The sequence below is a fragment of the Phasianus colchicus genome, chromosome Z, assembly GCF_987193195.1.
Source record: "Phasianus colchicus chromosome Z, bPhaCol1.hap1.1, whole genome shotgun sequence".
In the NCBI taxonomy this organism is placed as follows: Eukaryota; Metazoa; Chordata; class Aves; order Galliformes; family Phasianidae; genus Phasianus; species Phasianus colchicus.
The window spans coordinates 36,904,351-36,930,282 of NC_143476.1; the positions used below are offsets into that span (position 1 = coordinate 36,904,351).

Below are 25,932 nucleotides of genomic sequence, written 5' to 3' on the forward strand. Positions count from 1 at the left end.
GGGGATCGGGTATGGCCCTGCGACGCACTCACCCATTGTCCTCCCTACTGTTTGCTTAGAAGGAATTCAGGAGGGATTTGCTTTCTCTTGTTTCACAAGCCCCACGTTTCCACACTGCCCAAAGTGGATACGAACCAGCTGGCCACGTCCATCACTGCTGCTGGGATGTGGAATTCCTGATTATACTTAGAGCTGCAGAGCCTGCTCCGTCATTAGCAGGGCAGCTCGACGTGCAGCAGTGGGACCGGGGCCGTGCTGGCCTGGCTCAATGGTGCCAGACGCTCTCCGGACCAGAGATGAGAGATCTGCTGGTGGTGCCCCTGGGGCACGTCCTCACCCTTGCTGCCCTCAGCCTTGCCGAGACGCTTCAGAAAGGTTTGCTGGAAGGACTCTGCTCCAACTGGGGGTTTTGTGAAGGGGAAGGCATTTCTAGCAACAGAAGGGAGGATAGCATAACTGGCATTACCAAAAATGTGTGAAAGTCTACTGTTTTGGGGCCTATCTATTGAGTAGTTGCTTGGCTGCTGTTGTGAGGGGTGGTGAGAATAGCTTGTGTCTAGGAGGAGGGATAGCAGTGAATCTGGTTGCAATGGGAAGAGGAAGGCTTTGGGTTCAGTCTGGGTGGGATGTCCTGTCACAGAGCTTGCTGCCGAGCATAGGGCCAGCACTGTTGCACCTGTGGGGATACACAGCTTAAAGACAGCACTCTGAGATCTGCATAGCATGTGTATGTGGCTACAAATGTCCAACATGTCCGCTACATGAAGCAGAGAGTTACTGCCTTGACCTCCTCTCTTGCATACATGCATGCATTCATCCAATGCATGAACTGAAAAATTATCTGTTCATTAAAGTCCCATAGGTGCCAGCATAAACACTTGTATTCAGGATTTACCATCCAGTAAGCAAAGGGCTTAGTGGTAATCAGGAGGCATTCAGGGCTACGCAGCTTCAGGGGAGAAAAAAAAATAAAGACAAGATAAACCTCAAGGAGTCCAGGGGTCAGCAGATAGGCCAGCATTGCTGCTCCCACCCATTACAAATGGAAATCAGGTTGGCCTCAAAATGGGGAAAGAATACTTGTTTTTTATGAAATTTTTTAAAGTCAAAATGTCAACTTATTATGATGGCAGTAGTGTAAGTTGGTGAACCTCACTCTGTTTCAAAGTGATCATAGGATGAGATCAGGTGGGCAAGAGAATCAATAAGGAATGTGATTGCCTCCTAGTCTGGTGACACAGTGCAGTGAGGAAATAGGCATCTGCTCTTAAAACATGGTGAGTAGCTGCATTACCCACACCCAAATGGCCCGGTAGCTTCTGGTGGGTGGGTGCAGCGTGGGGTTTGGCTTTCCCATGGGCCCCGTGACTGCCCATTGGATCATTCTTCTATCTTGGGAAACTACAGCTGACATCCAGAAAAATGGTACCAGAGTGGCTTTGCAGATGTGCTGCTTAATTGATTTTCAGTGTTACCTAATCCCATAGGGTTAACTAAAAATGTCAGAGAGCCCCAGTGCATGCACATAATGCCATTTCTTTATACCGATAAATACATATTGTAATGTTTTATTTTTCTGCATTAAAATCTGCTAATTAAGGCATCATAAGTTTTGACTGCTTTCCTGAGAAAGGTTAGAATGATGCTGATACCTAGGCTTTTTGGATGGCCTTTGTAAGGGTGCACCATCTCAACCATTTTGGGTCTCTCTCACCACGCACTGACAAAATGGCGGTTCCACTGCTTCTTACATCCTGAAGATAGGCCATATGACTTCTAGGTTTGTGTCCCCTTTTCTCTGACCTCAGTGAAGTGAGTACTGCCTTAATCCTCCTGATGGCCATGCATTTGATTTTAGTATGGGAAATAAAAAGAACAAACAAGAGAATTACACAGTGCTGTTGTTGTTGTCGTTCCCTGAGGCTGTAGAGTTTAGAAAGTTAGGTGTAAAAAATTCCCTCTAACTATAGGTGATGTATGGCCAGCTTGGACAAAATTCTCCATGAGGAAGGAGTTGGATTCTGTTCCAAGAGTTGTGTCTTTGCTGTCAGGAGATGCCGGGTGGATAACATCACTAAGAATAATTCTGTCATACGTAAAATTAAGGAGAAACAGTGAAAGTACTTATCTGTTGCTAATGAATTTATTCACTACATAAAACTGACAGGCTCACTTGGCTGAAAGAGCAGAACATTCGTGTACACACAGCAAATCTATATTATTTATCACGTTGCCATTTCCATTGTGACAGTGCAATTACAAAACTGGCTGCTTTGAATTTTTTTACTGCAAACATTATACTTCTAAGGGTTAAAAAAGCATCATCCCAGAGATCAAGGCATGTGGACAACAGCAGTAAAAGTGTACAGTATAAAATTGGATAATAAAACTCTATTTTAGTGAGTCTTAATTCCATCAAAAGCTCATAAACTCAGTCACGAAAGAACAGCATCTTCTTTGAGGCAGACAGGATAACCATCAGTAGAAGTTATTCTCCTAGGGCAGCTGCTAGTTGCAGGGAAATTTAGGCTTTCTGAAAATTTTCCACTTGGTTTCACTGAGATGTGATTCATCTGGGGATGCCATGTGGATGATTACTTCTATTCAGTATGACCTAGAGTGACCCAATAAATGGAAACCTGATACACTTTGAAGTGGTGATCTCAAGAACAAATCTGCTGCAGATGTGTTTTAATTAATATTTAATAATATAATATTTAGCACCATCTTCACTGTATTTTTAAGTTTTTCTTTCTATGCAGTAGGAAGTCATATAATCCAGAAATTATACTGAGGAAAGTTTGTGCTAATGACGTTTATGAAATCTTTGTAAAACTGGTGGTGGAAGTCCATTCTTTCTTGCCTTACTTTCATTCCAACTGAACTCTAATGAAATTCTAGTTTTTACCCTTATGTAAATTTAAAAAAGCATTAGGCTAAATGCTTTCTATTATTATCAGTCTCTTATGCTGGAGTACCTTTTAGTTTCTTAGGAGGAGGTGAAAATTTGGTGGTGTTTTTTGGCTAAATCTCATTGCACTGAGGAGAGTTAGCAGATAAAGTATGGGAAGGGTTTTCCCATGAGAAAACAGTTTGCCAGATACTGCTGCAGGAAGCAAGGAACGGGAAGATTGTTGCATCTGCTGAACATTTGCAAGGTAGTGTTTCAGGAACATGGCATGAAGCTTGCTCATCTCAGCACAGCTGTCAATGAAATACAGCCCAGCAAATATAGGATGTATGTTTCACGCAGCCAGTCAATTAAAGACATTCATGTGCCTTGGGGTGCAAAGGCTGCAATGAATTCACAAGGCATATCCCTTCATACACTTCTTAAAGACTTTCACCAGGGTGAAGGAAAATGTTTTTGAAGATATATTCAAATGATTTGTGATCACAAGTCCGCGATAAAAGTGTCAGACACAGGTATTGCACTTTTAACTCTAGTGCTACTTGGTTAGAATAGGTGAGAAAAAGAGAGGATGTGCATCAGTCACACCACAAGTCTGGAAGAGCTGATGAGCCTTTAAGAGCCTCATTTTGGTAAAAATTAGTCTTGTATAAGAGATTGATCTGACTAGTGCCCTGTAGAGAGAGCAGAGGGGAGAGTGTGTGATAGCTAAGAATCACAGGGCAAATTGTAGGGGCATGATTTCCTTGACCACGTCTCTCCAGTGAGCACTGGGAGGTTTTCATGCTTTCTCTCTCTTTGTGCAGCCCCCTTTATCAGCACTCCTCTGGAAACTGTGGATGCGCTGGTGGAGGATGTTGCCAAATTCGTGTGTGCGGTGGAGTCATACCCAGAGCCGGAGATCACGTGGACACGCAACAGCATTCCCATCAGGTAGGGAGCCTCCTTAGACTGCTCAGGGCCTCCTTCCACTACAGCCAGGGCTTTCCTTCACAATGAAGGTGTGACATTTGGAAGCATCAAAAGGATCTGTGGCGAGGAACAGGAGTGTGGCTGTAATTATATGTGAGTCTGTGTTCCTTATGGAGTGGTAGGAGCACTCCAGGGCCTGCCTGAACATGTGGTTGGCCACAACAGAAACAAATCTGCTATCAATACTGAGGGCAGGTAGTCCAACCTCTTGCTGTGTTATGTGCTTTCTTAAGTAATTCTGGGAAGTAATTTTCTTGGTCATTTTTTTCTTTTCAGTCTATCTTTGTTGGTAATGGTAGTGTGTGGCCTTGAATTTTCTTTGAATCTCATTCTGTTATGTTAGAAGAATCTATCCTTTACAGCTTCACATGTTGAGCTTGGAGATGGCTGGTTTCTGCTATGAGTAATGCAAGGAATTTGCTCTCCAGTTACAAATATGTAATTCTCTCTCTGTGCCTCAGTTCACTCCTTGACAGAAGAGTATGATGTTGTATATTTGAATAGAACTTCACCAGGTCTGCTGCCTGAATGTCTGCATTATGCTTAGAAACCTTGTGAGGAGGGGGTTGCAACAAGCAATTCTTGTTCACTTTTGCACCTGATGGTAGATGAATTATTTGTATTGCACTCTGTCAAATGTTAAAGATGAAGCATCAAGATGCCTCTGAAAATGCAACCCTGAGAGCATGTTATGGAAGTGACTACCATTATTATAACCCCATTGATCTAGACAGGCTCTTGCAAAATAAACTCTATTCAGTCATCCAAATCTGAAATCATATCATATCTACCGGATGTCTTCACATCAGTTTCTCTTTCTTGTTTGCTCTTAGTGACTGAAATGGAAAGCTACAGAATGTTCTCTATATAGCACAGTTGGGATCTGTTCTCCATGAGTGATCTCCATGTTAGGCAGATAATCTCCTTCAGCATGGTTTCTGCTGCTAGGAGACTGAAGACACCTGTGATCTGCTGGCTCAGAAGACTCCAGACTAATCAACAGCAGGAAGAGTTCTTATTGCCAGGAAATCAATTTTAGAATGAGAAAAAGTAGATATCTAAAGCATGCTTGCCTTCAGAAATCACATTTATCACCTGCAGAAGAACCTGATCAAAACCCTTCTCCTAAATCCCTTACTGCCCTTGATGTGGAGTGGAGGTCTGATATTCCATGGATGTTATTTCCAAATCAGGTCAACTTTCTCCTAAGTCCTTTCCCATTCATGATACCATGCTTAAGAGTCAAATCTGGCAGAGGAAGTCAGTCGTGTTGGACCATGGGAGATTACATGCCTTTTTGTCTTTTTGGTCATAAGATCATAAGAAAAACAGGGCAGTTTTCCCCCAGTTTTCTCTTTCAGAAGATAAACACACCAATCTAAAAGCCATCCCACTGTTTCTGAGCCACAATGTTTTCCCCACAGTGTTGACCAAAAATGAAAATTTTGATCCAAAAAGATCTATTTGTGAGTTTGCAGAGCTCAGCTGCTTTGTTAATGTTTTCTCCTGTCTGAAACTCCATTCTGAAGCAACAGTAGCAATAACTGCATCGCTTTCCCTAATCTGTGCTGGTGTTCACAACTGATGCTAGTGGATACAAAAGCTGGAACCAGTGGCAGGGAAAAAGGCAAGCTGAAAATATCTCTGTTACTTTCCAAGAACATGGATTAAAGTATTTGCACAATAGAAATGGATCAGATCATGGGCTTCTTTTCTGAAGAAAAGTATATTTATGTGTGTGTGTATCAGACTTCAAAGGGGCTAACTAAAGCAAGCAATAAATATTGGTTATTTTGTTTACGAAATTTTCTTCTGTTGCCAAGGTCAAAGTACCATGAACAGACAGCTAAGCTAACTTCCAAAACAAAGCAGTATGTAAACATGTGGCTTCAATGGAAAAAGTGCCAGGACGGAGGCTACTGTCAGCATTAATCTTCTGGAATATCCTCAATGTGTTCCTTTTGGTGTCAAAAACCTGTTGAAATAGAGTGGTGTGTTCTGGACTGAGCTGAACTTGTAACACCACGAATGGCAAAGTCAGATTGTGCAGTAGCTGCAGTATTTCAGCAGCCCACTCAGGCTTTGGGAATTTGTGGCAGATTGGGAGACAGTCCTCCGGTCAGATCCATTTTCCTACCACTTCTTGGAGTGAATTGCATGGTAGTGTTAAAGTCAAACAGGGAAAAAATTGTGAAATGTTATGCAAATCATCCTTCAAGGTTTTACCATATTTTTCCAGCTTTGCAAGGAAGATCAGAGAGCAGCCCTCTTGCTTTCTCACTGTGTGTACTCTCCCTGTCTCTCTAACATGTACATGCACACACAATGTTCTCTTGTTTTCAAGTTGTCTCTGCTCTATGGGCTTCTCAGCAAAATCCCACACCTTTGTTGCTCTGACTTCATAACTTTTCTGGATTTATCTCAGGTCTCCAGGTTAAATCCTGCTGTCATTAAACTATAGCTAGCCTTGCATCTTCTAGTCTTTGAATGTTTCTTTTTTCCCCAGTGTTTCTTTTCCAGCCACCCTCCCCCCCAAAAAACAGGACACAGCTGCATTAAGGCTACTGGTGCTCATGCCTGTCCTTGGAAGGGCAGAATGGCAGATGCCAGCACCTGCTGGATGTAGCATTACCACCATGCCAGTGGCCATCTATGCATAGTCTGGATGATCTATAGTTGGACTAGATGATCTCAATGGTCTTTTCCAACCCTATCAATTCTGTGATTATAATAGTTCTTTGGTTTAGTGAGGCCCAAACTGAACTTTAAGGCCCATCTTGATGTTTTCAGTCCCTTTCCTTGTCTGCAGACATTGAAAATAAGAAGTAAAACCAATTGACTTTTATAGTGCAGTCTCTGGTCTATATGGACATAGTCTCCTCACCACCTGTGCTGTGCCCCACAGGCTGTTTGACACCCGGTACAGCATACAGAGGAACGGGCAGCTCCTGACCATCCTGAGTGTGGAGGACAGTGATGACGGGGTGTACTGCTGCACGGCAGACAACGGGGTTGGTGCAGCTGCCCAGAGCTGCGGGGCTCTGCAAGTCAAAATGCGTAAGTAGGAAAGCAGAGGAGCTGTCAGCCCCGCAGTTGCTCTCAGGTTGGAGCCTGCACGTGGTGATGCTTTTCTGCTGGCTCAGTGATACACCATGGAAGGAAACCTAGATTCCCCAAAATGCTGAGTGGGAGATCCTTTTTCCTGCCAGCGAGTACAGACTAAGTTATGTTTTGTCTTTGGGCAAAAAGAGTTCAAATTTGCCGCACATTACCTTTAATGGAGTTAGAATAATTTAATTTTTTTTTAGATTTTTTTAAAGTTTTCTTTAAGAATCCTCTATCATTTTTACTGATATGGTCACAAATCTTTCAGTTAGTGGTTAATTGTGGTTACATGCCCTTCTTGCTGAGCTAGAGACAAAGCTGAATCAGTTAAAAACCAATTCACTCCAGATCTGAGCTTTCACACAAGGCATTGTTTATGAAAAAAAAAACAAAACCAAAACCAAAGTCAAAACCTGGAATGCAAACATTCTTCAATACTGGAAATGCTCTTATCTGGATCTGGACTTCAGCCCAGGTCCTACTTCAAATAGCTGTCAAACCACACTCCTGAAAACAAAGGACACATGCAAGGTAGCTGTTTTTGTGTCCAAAAACTGCAACTTTGATTGCTGCACTAAGGAAGGGTTTTACTTTCCAAGGTAGCTCACATCCTACCAAGGATCTGTATTTCAGCTACAACAATGCAAAGAGAAAGCAGCAGTTGTATGACTATGAACTTGTCCTGTTCTTTTATCTCTTACCTTCAGTTCAAGTTTTGCCTTTTCAAATTTTAGGACCCAAAATAATCCGACCACCTGTAAATGTGGAGATCATAGAAGGTTTAAAGGCCGTTCTTCCATGCACTACAATGGGGAATCCAAAACCTTCTGTTTCATGGATCAAAGGAGAAACAGTGGTAAAGGTGAATAGAGAATGAAATTTCACTATTGCTATTAGCTATTGCTATTTGCTGAAGTTACTGTGACTAAATATTAACATCACTTACAGCTTTTCCAAGTTCTTTCTATGAAGAAAGCATTTAGAAAAACCTTGGCTGATCTTATAGATGCTTACATTCACAATAATTTCTGTTTGTTGAAGTTTTACATTTCATTTATTCCTACTAAATAGGATGGCTAAATGCTACAAAATACACTTGTCAGTGTTTCATAAATAGGACCCCGGGAACCACTTGGCTAATACTAAGGGCCTTTTGAAGCTGTAATTCACTGAGCTGCAGAAAAAAAGATGGATTAGTGTGTTGTGACAGTGCTGAACAGGAAGATCTGAGCCCAGATTCGTTAGTTACAGGGCAGCAGAAATCAGTTTTATGCATGTAAGCCCCAACATTGCAAGAGGACATTTGGTGCTGCTTATATGCAGGGTGTACCCAAAATTCTCACTTTGGGCCCTCCTTTCTCTGGCAGGAGAATGCGCGCATTGCTGTTCTTGATTCAGGGAATTTGAGGATCCACAATGTTCAGAGAGAAGATGCAGGACAGTATCGATGTGTAGCCAAAAACAGCCTGGGCAGTGCCTATTCAAAACCTGCAACAGTGGTTGTGGAAGGTGAGTAGCCCTTGCGTCAGGGTCCAGCTCTATCTGCTGACCTTGTGGGCCTACAGAGCTAAGTTGGTTAACCTGAAGTACCAGTTTGATGTTGACAAAAATATCCTAGGGTGGCCAAAGAGGCAGGAGAAGGGAAAGGAAGGGAAACGAGGGTGGGAAACAGGATTTTTGACCTCGCTAATGCTCAGTGCTTGTTGATGGGGAAGGGGTCATTGTCCACAACTGCTGTGGGTCTGGTGGAAATTGGTCTGAGTAGGAACTGATTCTCCCTTCTGACTGACATGTTCCAAGAAGTCAGCTTGTTTCTTGTTTGGAAGGTGCCGCCAGTGCACTGTGTTTGACTTGTGGAGATGGACAAGAAGGAAGCCTTTGGAAACCTGCTGTAAAGAGACTGGTTGGAGACAGCTGCAGCATATCATTTTGCAGCATTATGTGTACATCCTTCCCTTTTCCCTTTGATTTTCTGTCTGAATTGGTTGATTCTTCAGCTAAACAGAGATGTTCTCTTTGGGGACTTGCACATTTTCTGCCCACTAAACCCAACACCAATTTGATTTTTCAGTTTCTGGTCTTTATGTGTTCTGTCCTTCTTTTATTTACAGAAGGTGTTTGCTTTCTGGTATAAATCATAGTCAGTTTTCCAGCGCTGAGAACAGTGGGCTGCAGGGGCACCCAAATGTAGGCAACGAAGCATTCAGTGTGCCTGGATCTTAAAAGAGAGTCTGGGTTAAGCAAGGTTTTGCAAAGCCAGAAGAGGGATGGATGGCACAGCAGAAGAGCTCACATTTGTTTTGTACTCAGAACTGAACAGTCTGTACAGCAAAATGTAGAGAAGGGCATCTGTTTGTCCAATTTTCAAAAGATTGTTGAGGTTACATTTAGTTTATCAGAGGTTATTCAGGGTACGATCCTGTTTCTAAAAGAACCACTGACTCTTTCCTGGGAGGAAGTCAAATGTATTAGATTCAGCTACAAATTACTGTAGGATTGCCGTTTTCTTAAAAAATGCAATAATTTTCTTTCTTCCTTTTTTTTTTTTTTTTTTTTTTTAAATAATATTTACATGTGCAAACTGAAGGATGTTAGAAATTCCTCAAATAGCTTTAAAACAGGAAGGCAGCTATTTCTAATCTAGATTAAGAGCTGTACAGCTCCTGATGAGGCAAGGTGACTATTTGGCTGAATAGAGTCTGGATCTGGGTTCTGATTTGTCCATGATGGAGAAGCTCATGGCTCACCAAGAATTGACTGAGGCAGATGCTCAGTGCAGTGCTTGGAGACTGCCCTGGTCCACGAAAACAGCTTCAGCCACTGCGGTCTTATTTCTCAGACCTACCAGAGCATTTGGGAACCTAAAAATGGGCTGGAACTGCACGAACATCTGGACTCTTACGGCTGATACCTTCTTTTGTCCCTGTCTCCAGAATTATACAGCTGAACGTTAGTTCAGGGAATAGCAAATTTATCTACAAATACACTGCTTGCAAAGGAGAGTCTGTATGCTCTTTTTAAAAGCAGAAAGATTAGCTCTTAATTAATCAATGGGAGCTCAGTGCTCCTGCACAACCTATCCCTTCATGTTCCCTTCATGTGTTCTGTGAACAAAGCGATGCTGTTCTCTAGGCTCGCCTTGGTTTTTCTGGTAGGGCACCCGTATAATACACCTTGTTTCAGGCTGCCACCCAAACTGGTCTGATGAATGTTTGTTTTACTTTTTTGGCTCCCAAAATCCAAAGGTAATAATCCTGACTGCAGCTTGCTGTGTACACAGATCACTTCCCCTCTCAGTATTTTAGATCAGTTCTCATGAATATTTACAGATACATACAGATGTGTGCATGTACCATATATGCATGCATGTTTGTTCTTCTCCTATAGCCTAGCTCACTCAAGTTATTGTTATTTTTAGTGTTCCTACCTCCTCAGTGCTAACAAGTTAAGATAGATCCAAGTCAATAATAATCTAAAGCGAGAAAACTGCACTTTAGACTGCCTTCCCTAAGCATTAATTGGAGCTCTGTGTTCAGAAAATTCATGCAAACATGCTGTTTGCTGCTTCTCTGCATAACACAACAATATTTTTCTTTAAAACTTGTTGCTACCACTTGCTGGAGTTAGCACCAAGCATAGTGTGGCTTAATAAAATAAAATGACTAGGCAGGACGATGAATATTTAATCCTGAAGCAGATGTTCATTCAAAGGGCAGTGCAAATATTTATGCCTAGCTAAATTGAGATCAGGCGGGTCCTGATTTCTGAATGAGGTTTCTAATTTTCTGTCTCATTTTAATGGCTTTGATGCTAGTCCTGCAATTAGTTCAAAGCATGGAGGCATCCAGCTTTTGCAGGACTGCACGCAGACATGCTCCTTTACACAGGTACTTCAAAAAAAAAAAAGGCTTTGCTCCAAAATTCATGTTATGAGCATGTGAACTCTAATCATTAATAAGCCTTGATAACCAGAATTGGGTTAGGATTTTAATCAAAAGGGTTTAAAAAGCCTGTCCATCCAGATTGTGCCTTTTTCCTCCTTTGCTCCAAGTTCAGGGCAAACCCATGTGCATTTGTATAAGTGATGATGGATGGTTGGATATTATGTAAAATTTCTTCTTCAAAGGAGTATTTGGGCACTGGAGCAGGCTGCCCATGGAGGTGCTGGAGTCACTGTCTCTGGAGGTGTTCAGGAAATGTGTAGATGTAGTACTAAGGGATATGGTTAGTGGGCGTGGTGCGGATGGGTTGGGGTTGGACTTGATGATCTTAGTGTTTTTTTCCAATCTTAATGATTCCATGATCCTATGAAATATTTTGTTCCTTTAGAAAAGCATAATTAGGGACAGAAACATGATCACCATGGAGCTGGCTGCTGACAGCAGGGAGCAGGCAGGGGAGGGAGAACATGGGAAGCCTTCTGTACACTGCTCTGCAAAGACAAAGAATTGAACAGTGGCCCCTTTGCTGATCCTGTTAAAGTTAGCAAGTGAAGATGGCTTCCAGTTACTCACATACATTCGGTGGTGGCTACAGGAAGGTACTGTGTCCACTGAGACAGAGGAACAGCATTATCATCTTGTCTGCTTGCCAAGAAATCCGGTTTAAATTTGCTGGTGATAGCATTTCTGAACAGTAGTTTTGTATTCATTTTCTATCTTAATAATTTTGCTAATTAGCAGTTTAATCACTACATTGTCAGTTTTGAATATTCTGCTAACCCTAAAAGAGAAGAGTGTTTATGTACACTGTGAAGTAGTAGCTTGCCAAGGCATTAGTCAGCATCTATACAAATTTCCTACTGATTGTTACACCAGTGCACAAAGCGAATCTGTAGCTCAAAGACTCCTGTATGAATGCTAGATTCAGGGCCTTGGGAGAAGTTCTTACTTGCTTATGTGATTTGTAGTTCCTGCATATATTCAGAGGGTAAACCTTATTGACAAGATGTTGGCTAAGAAGTTGCATCTGCTTTTACCTGAAGATCACCACTTTGGAAATAAATAGGAGGAGGGCTATTGTCTTCAGTAACACTGAGAGCTGCCTTGAAGTGCAAATATTCCCAGTGGTGTCAATGGAAGCTGCAGGCCAGGTACGAGCTCTTGGGCTGTGCCAAGAATGTATTTCTTGTGTGCCCCCCATCTGCACATCTGAAATCTGTGGGGTTCACATGCTAGGCAATATTAGTGAGATGTCCAAGATTTTTACCTTCATGCAGTACACAGCTCTTTGTGTAACACAAACTGCAGAACAGGATATTCAGTTTTCATTGGTATTTGCTGTGGCATTGACCCAGCCCATTAATAGGACCAGTCCAACAAAAGCTGTACATAGGCCAATCAGGTTCAGCTGCTGGATTTACTGCCCTTGGCAGTCCCTGTGTCTTGACATGTATAACAATGACATTCTCCATACTCTTTATGTATAAATTGTATGACATTTAAAGGATAAATTTGAAGCCACAAACCCTTGCCTAGTAAGAAGCATGAGAATATTTACACTTTGGGCACAGTTGTTGCTCTGTGAGAGCTCTGAGAGACTGAGAGAGAAGATGCCTTTTCTTTTTTCTTTCTTTTTTAACATGGAAAAAATTTCTCAGAATGGTTTTTCTTTACTTTCTTGCTGTCTTTTCCAGATATGATTCTTATGATTCTTATTAACAATATACAAAGTATACCAATTTTCTGAATTAAGTAAGAAGCTCGTATTGCAAAACAGCAGGAAAACAATTTATTTTCTGATGACTTCAGGCCTCATCACCTGATCTGGGCTCTGTGTTTTGGCAGTTTTTATTTCTGTTTTGGAGAATGCTTCCTGCTGCCCTTGGGAGTAGCAAAGTGCCACCTCATGAATAGGTAGAGTTGACTTCTGTCCCATATGGTCTCCATTCTTCAAAACAAAAAGGTCTCAGACAAGAAATTGAAAACTGGCCACAAATTATGTAGAGTTTAAAAGCAACAGATGTTTATTGAAGAGGTGTGAAAGTAAAAACCATATGCTTTTGAAACGGTGTTATTTATTTCTGTAGCACCACCTGCGGACAAAACTGAATGGTGTAACTGCTATTAACACGTACAAAGGGTTGAGGTAAATCATTTACTAACAGAATTCAAGGTCATATGTCCTTCAGAGATGTTTCCTTCCACTTCAACAGCAGCATGTGTAAATTCTGTGCTGTAGGAAGATGATGTTTGTTGTTCAATGTGTTTTTTAGCTTTAAAAAAAGATTTTCTTCTCCTGAAGATGAACAACATTCATTCGTTGTGTCTAAGTGTTGCACCCAGTTACTGAAACTCCACCATTCCCAGTTTGTCCAGTAACACATTTTTAGCTTAATATCCCAAATAACAAAGAAAAAGGTGATAAATAAGGTGTAATTTAAATAAAGATGTAAATTAAAGGGAAAGAATATATGGATGGATGGCTGTGTAATGAGTTAGATGCATCTCCATCTTGTGATTTACATGAAGCTGAACTTGATCTCTAGCCTGTGGCACCAAAGAGTTGTAGAATTCAGGATTTTTGGAGCATACTGTGTGATAAGCATTCATTTTGAAGTCATCACTGTACAAGGGCAAGTCTGAAAATCAACAATCATAAATCTGCTGGGAAAGAAAGAAACAAACAAAAGAATTAGCTAGGACAAGTGCTGGAAAATCCAGTGCTCTCATCAAGATGCTAATGGAATCCTCCAGGGATTTCATAACATGTTTGGGTCAAATCTTCCTTGCAGTTTCCTGTTGGCTAAACACAGGCATTGATTGTGAGCTGCTGATCCTTTATCTAGACTAGTTTGGTTCATCCTTCTGTTGAAATGCTCCTATTTGGCTTCCTTCTCTGCCACACTATGTGGACAACACAGAAATGAAACAAATCATAACAAGAGTAGAGAAAATGCTCCTCATGCTACTCTGACTGAGATGTTTGTTTTTGCGTTCCAGTCCTGGTAGATAGAAGTCTTTTCTTGCCCACAGTTTACTGCTTATTACTAGCTACTAAAATAATACTCTGCCACAGGCCACAAAAATGTTCCCCTATAAGCCACTTGTGAGAACTGCCTCAGCCTTAAAAATAGGAAAATCTTCCTTGGAGAATCATCCCTTCAAAGAATAGGATCTACCAGTGTATGAGTAGATTCAGTCTAGATATTTAACATTCTTAGATTGTTCTGTACAATTGGAGACAGTGTGAGGATAGCAGGCTAGAGGACATCAGAAAACAGTGTCTTAGCTGTTTGATTAGCTACTACTGGCTAATGACAGTAGGCACTACTTGTTTTATGAACCTCTTCTGATGATCATTATGGTCGTTTTCAACCCATGCCATTCTATGATTCTATGATTCTGAAGCCTTGGGACAAGTTTGTATCACAGATAAATCAGAAGATAAGGAAGTCACACCATAATCGCAAGAAATGATGCATTTTAGGATATCTGTCAATTTGGATGGACCATGTTCCAGAGACAGGTCTGATTTCAAATGAAACCTGCCTCCACATGTATCATACAGTAAGTAAGTTCTCTACATTTTGATGTTGATGCTTCTTTGCATAGAAAAGGAGGTACCAAGGGATCACACTGGCAGCCAATCAGCACTGTTATCCTGACTCTTGTGTCCATGCCTACAGATTGGCTATTGCCATGAAATCTGACTTTTTGTCTGTGCCATCTCCCAAGGTAGAGCATTTTGAGCAAGATGGAAATGGATCCTTGGCCAAGAAACAGACTGACAGCACAAGCCTGCTTTTTGCACTTAAGTATCAGCCTCAGTTTCCATGGAGAAAGTTATATACCAACAGTGAACATTATTTGGCCATTCCAAGGAGAATAATTCCTGCCTGCTGGCAGTGGTCAGCTGCATGAGCCTGCAGGTAGTGTCCTGTGGCTAAGCAGAGTATACTGAAGATTGCTGTGAAAAATTGCATAGGGTTTGGGGCAGAGAGCTCTACAGGGAAAGAAAACAGAGCTGAGCTTGCCTAGAATTACACAGTGTAATTGACTGTTCTCAGCAGGGTGCCAATGGGCAGAACTGAAATCCCAGAATATCTCATTAAATCTCTTCCTGCCTACTGCCTTCATCATCATCCTGAGGTTATCAGAATGTGCAGATACGTGTATAGCCCTAATTACAAGCAATAGGACAGGCCGCAAGAGAAAGAAAGCAGTCCCAGACCTCCTGGGAAGCAATGCACAGGCATTTGGTGTGTTGTGCAGTGGTGTGGTATGGGCACAAAGTGCCTCTCAATGCCTTCAGGTGCCTCCCAGTTCCTCCCTGTGCCTCTGGCTGATGACTTCCTGTGCTGATGAGTTGGAAGGCAGGGCTCCTAGAAGCACAAGGCTTCTAGCAGCAGTTCTTTAATGGACTTTTGAGCTTGCTTCTTCTTTCTGAAAAAACCCTCTCTCTTTGAACAAGGAGCTTGGAAAGGCACACAAAACAGACATGTATTTCTCATGTAACTGCAAGAATTGTCATTCCTTCTAGCCTATGTGTGGCAGCTGGGAAGCATGTCTTTCCTCTGCAACAACAAAGAGAGTCAAGGACAGAGATTATCTGTAGCTGTGAAGCTAAGGAGCCAGAGCACACTGAGATGGTTGTCCTGAGTGACTGCCTTTTCAAAATGAGAAACTGATAGACAGCTGAACAGTTGGAAAGTTAGGTTTTCCAAGCAATAGGGAAATTTTATACAATCTCTTTAAACGTGCACTTTTGGTATGGTACATTTGGGCCAATATCCTTTTTTCTCAAGGCTGTCACCCCAGGTAATCTCCCAGTGATCTCTCCCACCTTTCTTATTCACGGAGTCTTGTGGGAGATGAATAACCTACTCTTTTTTTTTTTTTTAATCACTCTAACTGCTCTTCCAAATGGTAAGGTGCTAGATCTTGTCCTAGCCCTAGCACCAGTTCTATTGTCACACAGTATTTCTAGGGTGCCTACACAATGAAAGTGCCTGCTTTGTGCTGCTGTACAAGACCAGTCCTTGCAAAGCTCCAAAACTGAAAAGGACATCTCAAATTAGAAGTTGAGAATAAGGTCATGAGATTAACCTGCATTATGATGGGCTGACAGAGTTTTCAGAACTGAAAACCAAGCAATCAGAAGAAGAAATGATCATGAGTATCGTAATACGGTGAGTAGGAAACGCCATTTGCAATTACCCCTGTGCAAGAAGAACCACTTGCCACTGCAGGCAGCACTTTGAAACAGACAAAAGGAAGTACTGCACATCTATAAGGCTAGCACTGATATGAAAAGAATTTCCTTATTCATTTCCTTGGGAAGTAATTTGAACACATTATCCTCACTTGTCCTTGAATCTGGTGTTTGCTCTGTATATAGAAATGAACAGTCGTACAGAACAGGTTTTATATAGTTACACAGGATATAAGCTATCTATTTACATTTTACTCCTGATTATTATAGCTTTGCATATTTGCAGGATCTGCTTTAGGATTCCATTTACAAGCCATGCAAAGCCTTTCACAGATGAGAAGTTCCTGTGCCGACCTGTGCATTTAGCTTTCAGGGAGGCCTTCTGCTGAAGCAAATTTTTCTGCTATCCATAAATCTTGGAGCTCATCCTAGAAAGGTTACCCTGGAAAGCTATTGCCTGGTTAAGACAAACTTGCTTTGATATTAGACACCAGAGCTGAGAATCTGAAGGCATATGCTTCAGGATGGAGATGATGTGATTTCCTCCGCCTCCCTTCCATGCAGAGCTTGGATTGTCCTGGCTGTTTTCTCACAGGGTTGTTGTACAGCCTCAGGACCCAGGTTGTAAATATATACTGCTGTGCTGTGCATTTCTGGACAGAAGGTCTTAGACCTAATGAAAGTCCCAAACCTCTCAAATCATGTAACAGGAGGCAGAAGGGCTTTGGAGATTGTGAGATTTGTAGAAAGTGCTGAGAATTCAAATCTGGTTCTCCTTCCAGATTAGCATGATAATCAGCAGAAGGGCAATGGTACCAAGGGGACAGGCTGATGAAGCAACAACATGGCCCTGTGCAAACTGCTCGTCGGGGGCCGATGCTTAGTAGTCCTGTTCTTTTATTAATAATACAGAGATTGTGTACATTCTCTACAACATTTTAACTTTTTTTTTTTTTTTTTAGTCCTTTGGATAATTTCTATGTGCATTGTTCTCTGGCAATAAGCATGTTTGGATGAGGATTAAACAGAAGTAGGTAAAAATTTGATAGAGATAAGTGGAAGTGTCTCATGCTAACTTTGCCTGTGGCGATTTGCTCCTCTTTGTGATTACTTGGCTGCCAAAAGTTAAATTTTGCAGTTTTGATGAGAGTTACTCAAAGATCAAAATAAGACTGACCTCGCAGTTATCTCAGGGTTTAATCATTGCCCAATAAACTTCAGGAGGGTCTGGAAGGGTGCAAGCAGCAGCCAAAGTGCATCATGAGCTGTTCCTGTATGGAGGTATGCATTGAGCTGTGCAGAAAATCTGCCTTTGATCTGCTGGTAGTGCTTGCTAAAGAACCTGTTCTCTGAGCTCTGATCCAGGCCCACCATGCTAACTGCCAGGTCTGTGCCAGGCTTGTTCAGCCTGGGTTTCAATGTGCTGCTAGCTGTGCACACATACTTGTTATTGAGCCAGATGTGTGGTGGATTTTGAGGGTTGGTATTCAGAAATTATTGGGATTTTACAGGGATTCATTTGAAATGTCAGAAAATACAAGTGCTTCAGCTTTTTGTGTATTTTCAGATCTCCGCTCATCTCTCACTGATGGGACAGAAACCATAGCCCCTCTGCTTAGTTCTTCTCCTTGGCTGCCTGGTTTAGGTTTGTCAGGATGAGTGAATGGATGGAAAGGAATAAATCTGGATGGGGATTTGCATGGCTGGGCTTCTTACTGGCAAAGGCTGCAAACACACTGGCAGAAATTTAAGGTCCTTCCGAGCATATAGGTGGCAAGCATAAATGATTTCATGCAGATTTGCAAGTGAAGTCCCAGCTTGAAGAACAGCTCTGTTGAGAAGGAGCCATATAAATCTGTCATGCTTCAGGTACCAAAGAGCTACCAAAACACTGTGAAACATGAATTAAGAAATGCTTACAGGCTAGTTACCGACTGCTTATACATGACTACTGCAGAGGGCAAAGGCTTTGCCAAGGTGTTTGAAGTGGGGGAGGTTCCTGAGGCAATGTGTACTTGGCAGTTCTTCCAACAGCACAGAGCACCACTTCCCTTCACCCACTGCATGGTGCAGGTTAGCAGGCAAAAAATTCCAGCATGTAATTGTCATATTGATCCAGAAGGCTACTTTTTATGATAAAAGCAGAACTATCAGGGAAGTGGGGATATCAGATCCTGTAGCATGGAAGAGCAGTTCTTGCTCATGTATTCAGCCAGGCTGAGACAGGGAGGGAACCAGCACCCACTGCTGCTTTGTGGTTTCTGACAGAGCTGAGTTTTCTGTGGCCCTGTCTCAGTTTGTACTATCAGGCATGCTTTACAGTATACCAGCACCAGCAGCAAGCTCCTGAAGAATGAACTTTGTCCACATTCACCAGCTGGCTGACTTCACAGCACATTCACAGCACTGGCTGTGTTCTTTTGGAAGCCAAGGCTCAACCAACACCAGTGCAGGCGTGAAGAGAGCTCCACCACATACCCATGCTTGACAGGGCCTAATGCCTGGAGCAAGCAATAGGACTTGCAAAACTCATCCACTATGGGTGTCCTGACGTGATGGGGCTGAGGCTGATGGTTTCTGTGGGTTGTGGGACTCTGAGTATGGCTTGGCCCTTCCCTGAATGCCACAGCCCACCAGAGCTGCAGCTGGGTGCTGGCAACCCAGGCCAGCTTTCATGGAAAACAGGCCTGAGAAGGCCAAAATCTCGTGGAAATGACAGACAGCTCAGCCAAAGGCAGAGGGAGGATGAAGTCACCTGGAAAGAGTTAGCTGCTCAAACGAGGGGGACACTGCTTTAATCTTTTTATAGCACAAAAAATTTTGTGACTGGGTTAAAGCCCTACTGTTTGGACTGGATGATGTTACCTAATTCTCAGAAATGAGAGCAGCTGGCTGTGGTACAGATGCCTCCTAGCAAGCCCCGTGGCTTGCAGCACATCATTTAGCAGGACTGTAAAAGAAAGGACATTTATTAGGGGGCTTGGGAGTGAAACTGAGCATGCTGGCTGGACTTTGAGCTGGCAAGGTTTCATTTCCAGCTTCTCTGAGTGTGGTATCTGTTTCATTTTCTGCTGAAATATGAAAGTAAATAAACAGAGCCCTTTTCTCTCACCCTGCTCACCCCTCCAAGGACACTGTGTGGATGCTGATAGCTTGTGATGATACTGCCAAATGAGGGAAGGTCCTGGTAAAAACCATGTTTGGGAGGATCTGGACAAGGAGGACTTGTAGTGGAAGTGTCAGAAATCATCTGACTTCTGGGGATTTTCACTCTGAGGTAAAATGAGAACAAAACCCTGTCCTAAGCCCAGCAAATAATGTGAATATTACAAACATTTATTGCCATTTCTTGTTCCTTCCTCTTCCTGCCTTTCATCTCCCTATGCTTAGCTTGGCACCACTGGGGTCTTTGATTCTTTCTCCTGTTTACTTCTTCCATTTCATCATGTAAGACAATGGAAAAAAAAAAATCATATTTTTGGGGGCTGGGTATCTCCCTTTAGCTCCATGATAGATTTCATCACTAATGCCATTGCCAGGATAGACCTCAAGCTTGTCCTGGTGGCCTTGCCCCTGCTTACACTGGTGGAGGTGATCCTAGATACTAGCACACACCCTGCCCTGGTGAGCAGCCAACACCAGAAATACAGGAATACATATCTGTCACTTTGTTTTCTCCCCTCATATTTGGTAGTTTAGGCTGGAGTAGCGTGACATGTTGCCTTTGCTGTGCTTAAGCCAATAGAGCCATAGCTGCTGCGGCAGCTATGTGTGCTCAGTACACACTGGGGAACCAGAGGAGCCAATTTCAGATTTTTGGCCTTCCCACTTGGGGTACTGATCTTGCTCCCTATGCATGAATAGAGCTTTGCTCCCTAACCATGAATCTGCTGCCACTTTTGAAGGATGTTTTTTTTTTTTTTTTTCCTCCTGTCTGAAGGTTCATGTAGATTTTGAGAGATCAATGGGTAGAGGGGATGGCACAAGTGTTTATGTCTGACAGTGGCAAATGTAATGCTGTTAATTTGCTGCTCTGGCATCAACAAGGCTAGATCAGAATAACAAGGTTGTTGTGTGGGCAGGATCTCTGTGGCAAACTACACAAGTAATGGCAGCATGAGAAAAGCCTGAAAAGCTGTATTCTGGCTTTGGGATTTGAAGTGCTGGCTTCAGCGGGAGCCATGTGCATATAGCTGCCAGAGGTTTAGTATTTCTCCAAAAGAAGTATGAAAGTAATCATGAGCTTGGCTTGTGGTGTTCAGGGTGGAATTCATAACCATCTGATGCTAATGACTTGGAGCAAAACCTTGGGCAAAAGCTTAATTTCACTTCTTATTCTTCAGAGAAGTCCCTGGCCAGGCACTGCAGCTCTGCTCACCTGCAGTGGGGCTGTGTCCCACGCCAGCCCCTTTGAGCAGCATCCGTGCTGCTCAGTGAGTGTAAGGGATCCAGGAGTCCAACATGTGTCCTCCTGCCCCATCACTCAACCAGTGCTGAATTTAATCCTCCTAAAAATTCCTGCACAGGACTCCACTGAATGAGTGTGCTCCCAGAGTGGCAAAGTTTCTAGGAAATGCATTCCTCTTGTTGCCTATACATCTGTGAACAAAACTGACTTTAAATGCTCTGTTAACACAAAGTTTAACCCTCACACAGTCCAAATAGGAATGGAAAAACTATGTGGAAAGTAATAATTTTGCAGATGAAGGCTTTCAGATGAAGGCTTTTCTGCTGTTGACAGAAGAAATCTCTATCAGGAGAAACATTCAGTGTGTGTCAGGAGACCATTATCTATTGCTTAATTAATCTGTTGCTTAATGTATGCATCTGGAAAATGGGAGAAAATACTGGTCAATGACAAGAGGTCAACACAAAAGACTGTAATGTAACCTGATATTTTGATAAGGGGAGCTGCATGGATAGCTGACATGGAAAACAGAATATAATGCTTACATAAGAATGCCAAAAGAAATTCGTCTACTTACTAAAATTTCTGATGGAGATTTTAAGTCATTGCTGTGCTGCCTAGAAGGTAGAGGGTAAGCATTACTCACTCTCCAGCATAGGAAACTGGAGTAAGAAATGGCACAGAGTTATCCATCCTGCTTCTGTAGACACATTCACGCATCTCCACTGAAATTTCTGGGTCAGAATTCAGATGTTCCACATAGGAAATGATTCTCTTCTCTGCTTTCCTCTGTGCCGTCCAAATGCTGCAGCTGAAATACAGCTTGTGGAGGCTTGTCAGATCCATGTTTCTGGATTAAAACACCTGCTCAGCAAAAAATTTGTAAGACGTTCTTTTCACCAAAAAAGTAAAACTATCCTTTTGGAGAGGGGAAGGCCTTGGCTGCAGACTGTCCAGTAAACTGACTGCCATGGAAGAAGCAGTGGAGGTGAAAAGTGACTTTGAAACCTTCTCATCCTGTGCACTCTCAGTTTCCCAAAGCTTTTGCTGGTCTTGCCCCCATAGTTAAGTGATAGAAGCTTACTACCCAGGCTTGTCATGGCACAGAAAGTAATGGGGTTTGTGGTGCTCTTGGTGAGTCCTAATTGCTGCAATCACACTGATGAGCTTATCTGACTCCCAACCTCTACCACCATGGCGGTCCCCTCAGTGTTTTCAAATTGTAATATCCTTTCTATTCACTGCAAGCCATCTGGGTGGTTTTTGCATGTTACCTCCAGTGAACAAGGGCTGTGTATAGATTTCCAAACCTAAAATCTTGTTTGTAATGTGTGGAATATGACCACACTGCCTACTTTATTTCCTCTCCTTGTCCCTCTCATAAGACTGTTGTTCACCAGGACTTTGCTCAGCTTTCTTTGAGGGGTTGTGGCTTGTTTGGAGATGTGTTGGGAGGAAACACACCTGCATCAGACCAGCCTCAGCTGTAAGCACCCATTTAACCCAGCGCCTTTCTCTTCTCCCACAGTTTTTGCCAGAATCCTGAAGGCTCCTGAATCACAAAATATCACCTTTGGCTCCATGGTGACACTGCGGTGCACAGCAGCAGGTGCTCCAGTGCCCACTGTCACCTGGCTGGAAAATGGAAAAGCTGTAAGTGCTGCTTTTCTGTCCCCAGTTCTTGTTTCTGCCCTTTGTATTGCCTGCTACTTAATCACTCTGAGACAGTCTCGTCTCCCCACGTCAGTGCTCAGTTCTATGGAATGCTCTGCCTTGTCTCCAGGTGTAGGATCTGAATGCCAGAGTTGAAGGATGTTTGAGATGCTTGCAAGCTCCTCCTGGGCCAGAGTATCTAGGAGGACTTAATGATGAGTTGAAGTATTTCTACAGCCAGCTTTCGTGTCCTTTGTCCTAATGTAATGACAATAACATGACAAAATGGCTTATCCGAAAAATAAGAAAAGCTGAGGCAGTTAAATAGAGCAAACTTGTTTTGAGGCAGAATATGCTGCAAGTACCAGGACTTGAAAACCATCTGGTGTTCACAGGAAAGTGATCCGTGGATTAATCATTCTGGCCATCTAATGTGGGTGCCTCCTTTTCATTTACCCAATTTAATGCCCACCTATAAGCCATTGCAGTGCTCCTCAGCTGGACTGAAGAGCCCCCTGACACTCAGCATACCCCCCCAGCAGTGAAGATGTATGCCAGAACCATAGCAGCTCTCCAGTAGTTGCAACACTGGATTCTGTCCTATGCCCTTTCTGACATGGATTTCCTCCAGCCTTCTCATGTTTATAATGGCCATGCTATACATTCTCCAGGTTTTCCAACAGCTTTCATAAAGTTGTGTGGTCTGGAGCACAGTGCCGCAGAGGCAGCTATGTGCATGCCAGTGATTTGCCTCTTCTTCTTATTGATTCTTCTGGCCAATGGCTGGCCATGGGCATTCCTGTTGGCTTGCATGTCCAACAGGACCAAAGGATCCTCCTGCAGAAATTTCTTACTTCAGGAGGCTACTCCTGCCCTGCTCCATATCTCTTCTCTCCGTCTATTAAAATATGTCATTAAGGAACTTGGGCTATTCTGCAGGCTGTCTCACGTTCTTTATTTCTGCCAACACTTTTTGTATCCTCCAATCTTACATGGTTATTTTCCAGATTAAAGCTATTGTGATATAGCTATATTATATTCCATGCTATATTCTGTGCTTAGACTGGTCGGTACTCCCTCCCCTTGTGTCCATCCTCCAGATTTCCAAACTGGCCACTGCTATAGACTCTGGATTAACCATCCACATTATCCAAACTCTTTTTATCCACTCCTGCCAGTGACTACAAGGTCATGCTCCTCCCTGTAGTTTTCAGAGCAGAAAGAAGAAAGGTGAAGAATTCACTGGTATCGTTTCAGAAGGCTGATGAAGAGCAAAGGGCCTCAGAGCTTTAAGGACCTATATTTTAGGACAGCCAGTTCTTCACCTTTCTTGCTTTCATTGGCTTCTTGCAGGAGTGGAAGGACCCTGCTATGCCAAGCTCCCATTGGTGCATGACTCCTGTAGAGAGCTGTATGCTGGTTGATTTGTCACTGCTGGTGAAAGCATAGTTCCTGTTTTGTTCACTCCATCAGCTGACATGGAGCATTCTGTACTTCTTAGACTAAGCTGAGAAGAACAATCTCAGATCTCCATGGTCAGGGTTCCTGGCATGAGAGACCACTGCTGTGCAAAATCCCATAGAGAGTCCCAGCCCAGACCTGGGGCTCTGTAGAAGAGCAGCAAATGGGTTGAAGGCAGGAGAACTGTTTCAGATTGCAGCAGATAATGCTCAGTGCTGGCTAGGTTCTTGGAGGAAAAACTTGTAAAAATAAATCTGACCAGTGCTATAGTTAAAGAGAAACTCTTCAATTCTGAGAAAATATCCCAAGTTCTCATTCATCTGAATTGACTTGACAGCATAATGCCAAAAAGTATCCCTGCTCCCTGCTTTTGCACTCTGACCAGCCTGCCATGCATTTCTGATACAATATTTACAATACTTGTGTTAGTCCCGTAATTTAGTAATTTCTTCCCCTGCAAGTCTCCTTTCCATACATTTGAGTTGAGCTGGAGTGGGACACAACAAATGTATTATTTTTTGTATTTTCTTTCTGGAGAGAAAACTGTCCTTCCTGAAGAAAGATATCACACTGATGTGCTCCTTCTTGCTTTTTAGTTATTACCAGTAACAACTTTGGAAGCAGACACAGATCTCATTGAAACATGTTTCCACTAGCTTCCAGAGCTTCCAGATCAGATTAGTCTGTCTCACCTCTCTGCTACATGTGTAGATAGAGCACTTTGCTTGGATAGACCCAGATACACATGACTTTCACTGTCCTTAGGACCAAGACATACCAGTGAAGCCCACAGATGGCCGCTTTTCCCTTGATACTACCTACTGGTATGAAGAACAGAGTAGGCAATGCTGCTCTATGCTTGCAAAGCATGGTCCTGATGTGCAATGTCTGATTTTAACAAGTGCCAAAGTTGCAGGAAAGGCATGAAGATAAAGCAATTCTGACTTGCCAAAATCAGCAGGCTCCAAGTTCATTCACCTCAGAATTTCTACACTGAGAAAAGACCTGACCAATATCACCACACCTGCTGCCGCTTCCACATTTTCAGGCAGGAGGGAAGAAAATGTGGGTATCTAATAGAGAGTTTGCTTGGCTCAGTGCTGGTTTGAAGTTGTGGCAGAGGCTGCCTTAATCCAGAATCAGTGAGTTCAAAAGCTATTTCGCTTATATCCAGGCTTGGGTGCACAAAGCCATTTTGTGCTCCACTGAGTACATGAAATCTTCTAGTCAAGGCCTTGGAGCAGTTAGTCATGAAAAACCGAGATCTCTGGAACTGAAAATTAATTCCAAAAGTACTGTTGAAGTGTGGAATAGGAGAAGTCTTGAACATTTGCTTTTGTCTGTGAAAGCTATGAAAACAGCAAAATAATGCCAGCAGCTCAATTTCTCTGCCATTTTCATGTGTTTGCTTCATCTTTGTCTGCCAAGCTTGTTGCAAAGTGGTGAATCTTTTGCTTTTTTTTTTTCTTTCTTTCTTTTTTCTTGGTTTGCTTGTTTGCCTTTGTTGGAAATGTCATTGCAGTGGGCTTTTCATTTCCTTAGGTTTCTGCAGGGTCTATAGCAGAAAGTGTGAAGGACAGAGTGGTTGACTCCAGGCTGCAGGTGTACGTCACCCGACCCGGCCTATTCACTTGCCTTGCCACCAACAAACACAGCAAAAACTTTGGTGCTGCCAAAGCTGCCGCAACCATCAGTGTTTCAGGTATGCTGGGTAGGAAGGGGTCGTTAACAACTCACTCTTCCCTGCAGGCCTGTCTTTCCTACTGGGAAATGTGGTGGTGGAGGAGGGAAGGCCTTGGAGAGCTCACAGTTTGCAGGGAGCTAAATTTGAGTACCAATGCCTGCCCTGCTGGGCTATTTCCTCATATATTCTTACACCCGGGAGACTGGCACAGCTGTCGCTTCCTGCATGCTTGGTGCTGTCTTGTACGTTGTGTCCCAGAAGCACTTGGAAAGACCATCCATGCGGAGGAAGTTGTGGCTGCAGCCCAACTTTGGTGTCACCTAACAGCAAGGTGAAAATAGCTTTCCTCAGATCATGAGCTTCTTGGGCTGCATCTCTCCTACCACCCCATCTCTTGATGGGAGAAAGAAAGGACGAGCTGCGGGAGCAGCTGCAGTCATCCACCCTGTGAATGCACGACACAGTTCGGTGGTTATGTAGGACCCAAAAATTAAGGCAGATTTCCTACCATGTAACTCTTAGCTACCACAAATGTGACGATGACAGATCAGTGATGTCTTTTCCGTTTCTTCTTTCTTCTGACTC

The 25,932-nt window shown here is 42.9% G+C and overlaps 1 protein-coding gene across 1 annotated transcript in view; it reads left to right on the forward strand.

The window, feature by feature from the left end:
* The first annotated feature begins 230 nt into the window (after window positions 1-230).
* MUSK (muscle associated receptor tyrosine kinase) overlaps window positions 231-25,932 on the forward strand; it is a 44,917-nt gene continuing 19,215 nt past the window's right edge. Inside the window, exons 1-7 of the mRNA XM_031608343.2 lie at window positions 231-375; window positions 3,718-3,844; window positions 6,789-6,940; window positions 7,723-7,850; window positions 8,356-8,497; window positions 22,078-22,202; window positions 25,206-25,365. Of these exons, the coding sequence (XP_031464203.1) occupies window positions 297-375; window positions 3,718-3,844; window positions 6,789-6,940; window positions 7,723-7,850; window positions 8,356-8,497; window positions 22,078-22,202; window positions 25,206-25,365 (913 nt within the window). The 5' untranslated portion in view covers window positions 231-296. The remainder of the gene's footprint in view (window positions 376-3,717; window positions 3,845-6,788; window positions 6,941-7,722; window positions 7,851-8,355; window positions 8,498-22,077; window positions 22,203-25,205; window positions 25,366-25,932) is intronic.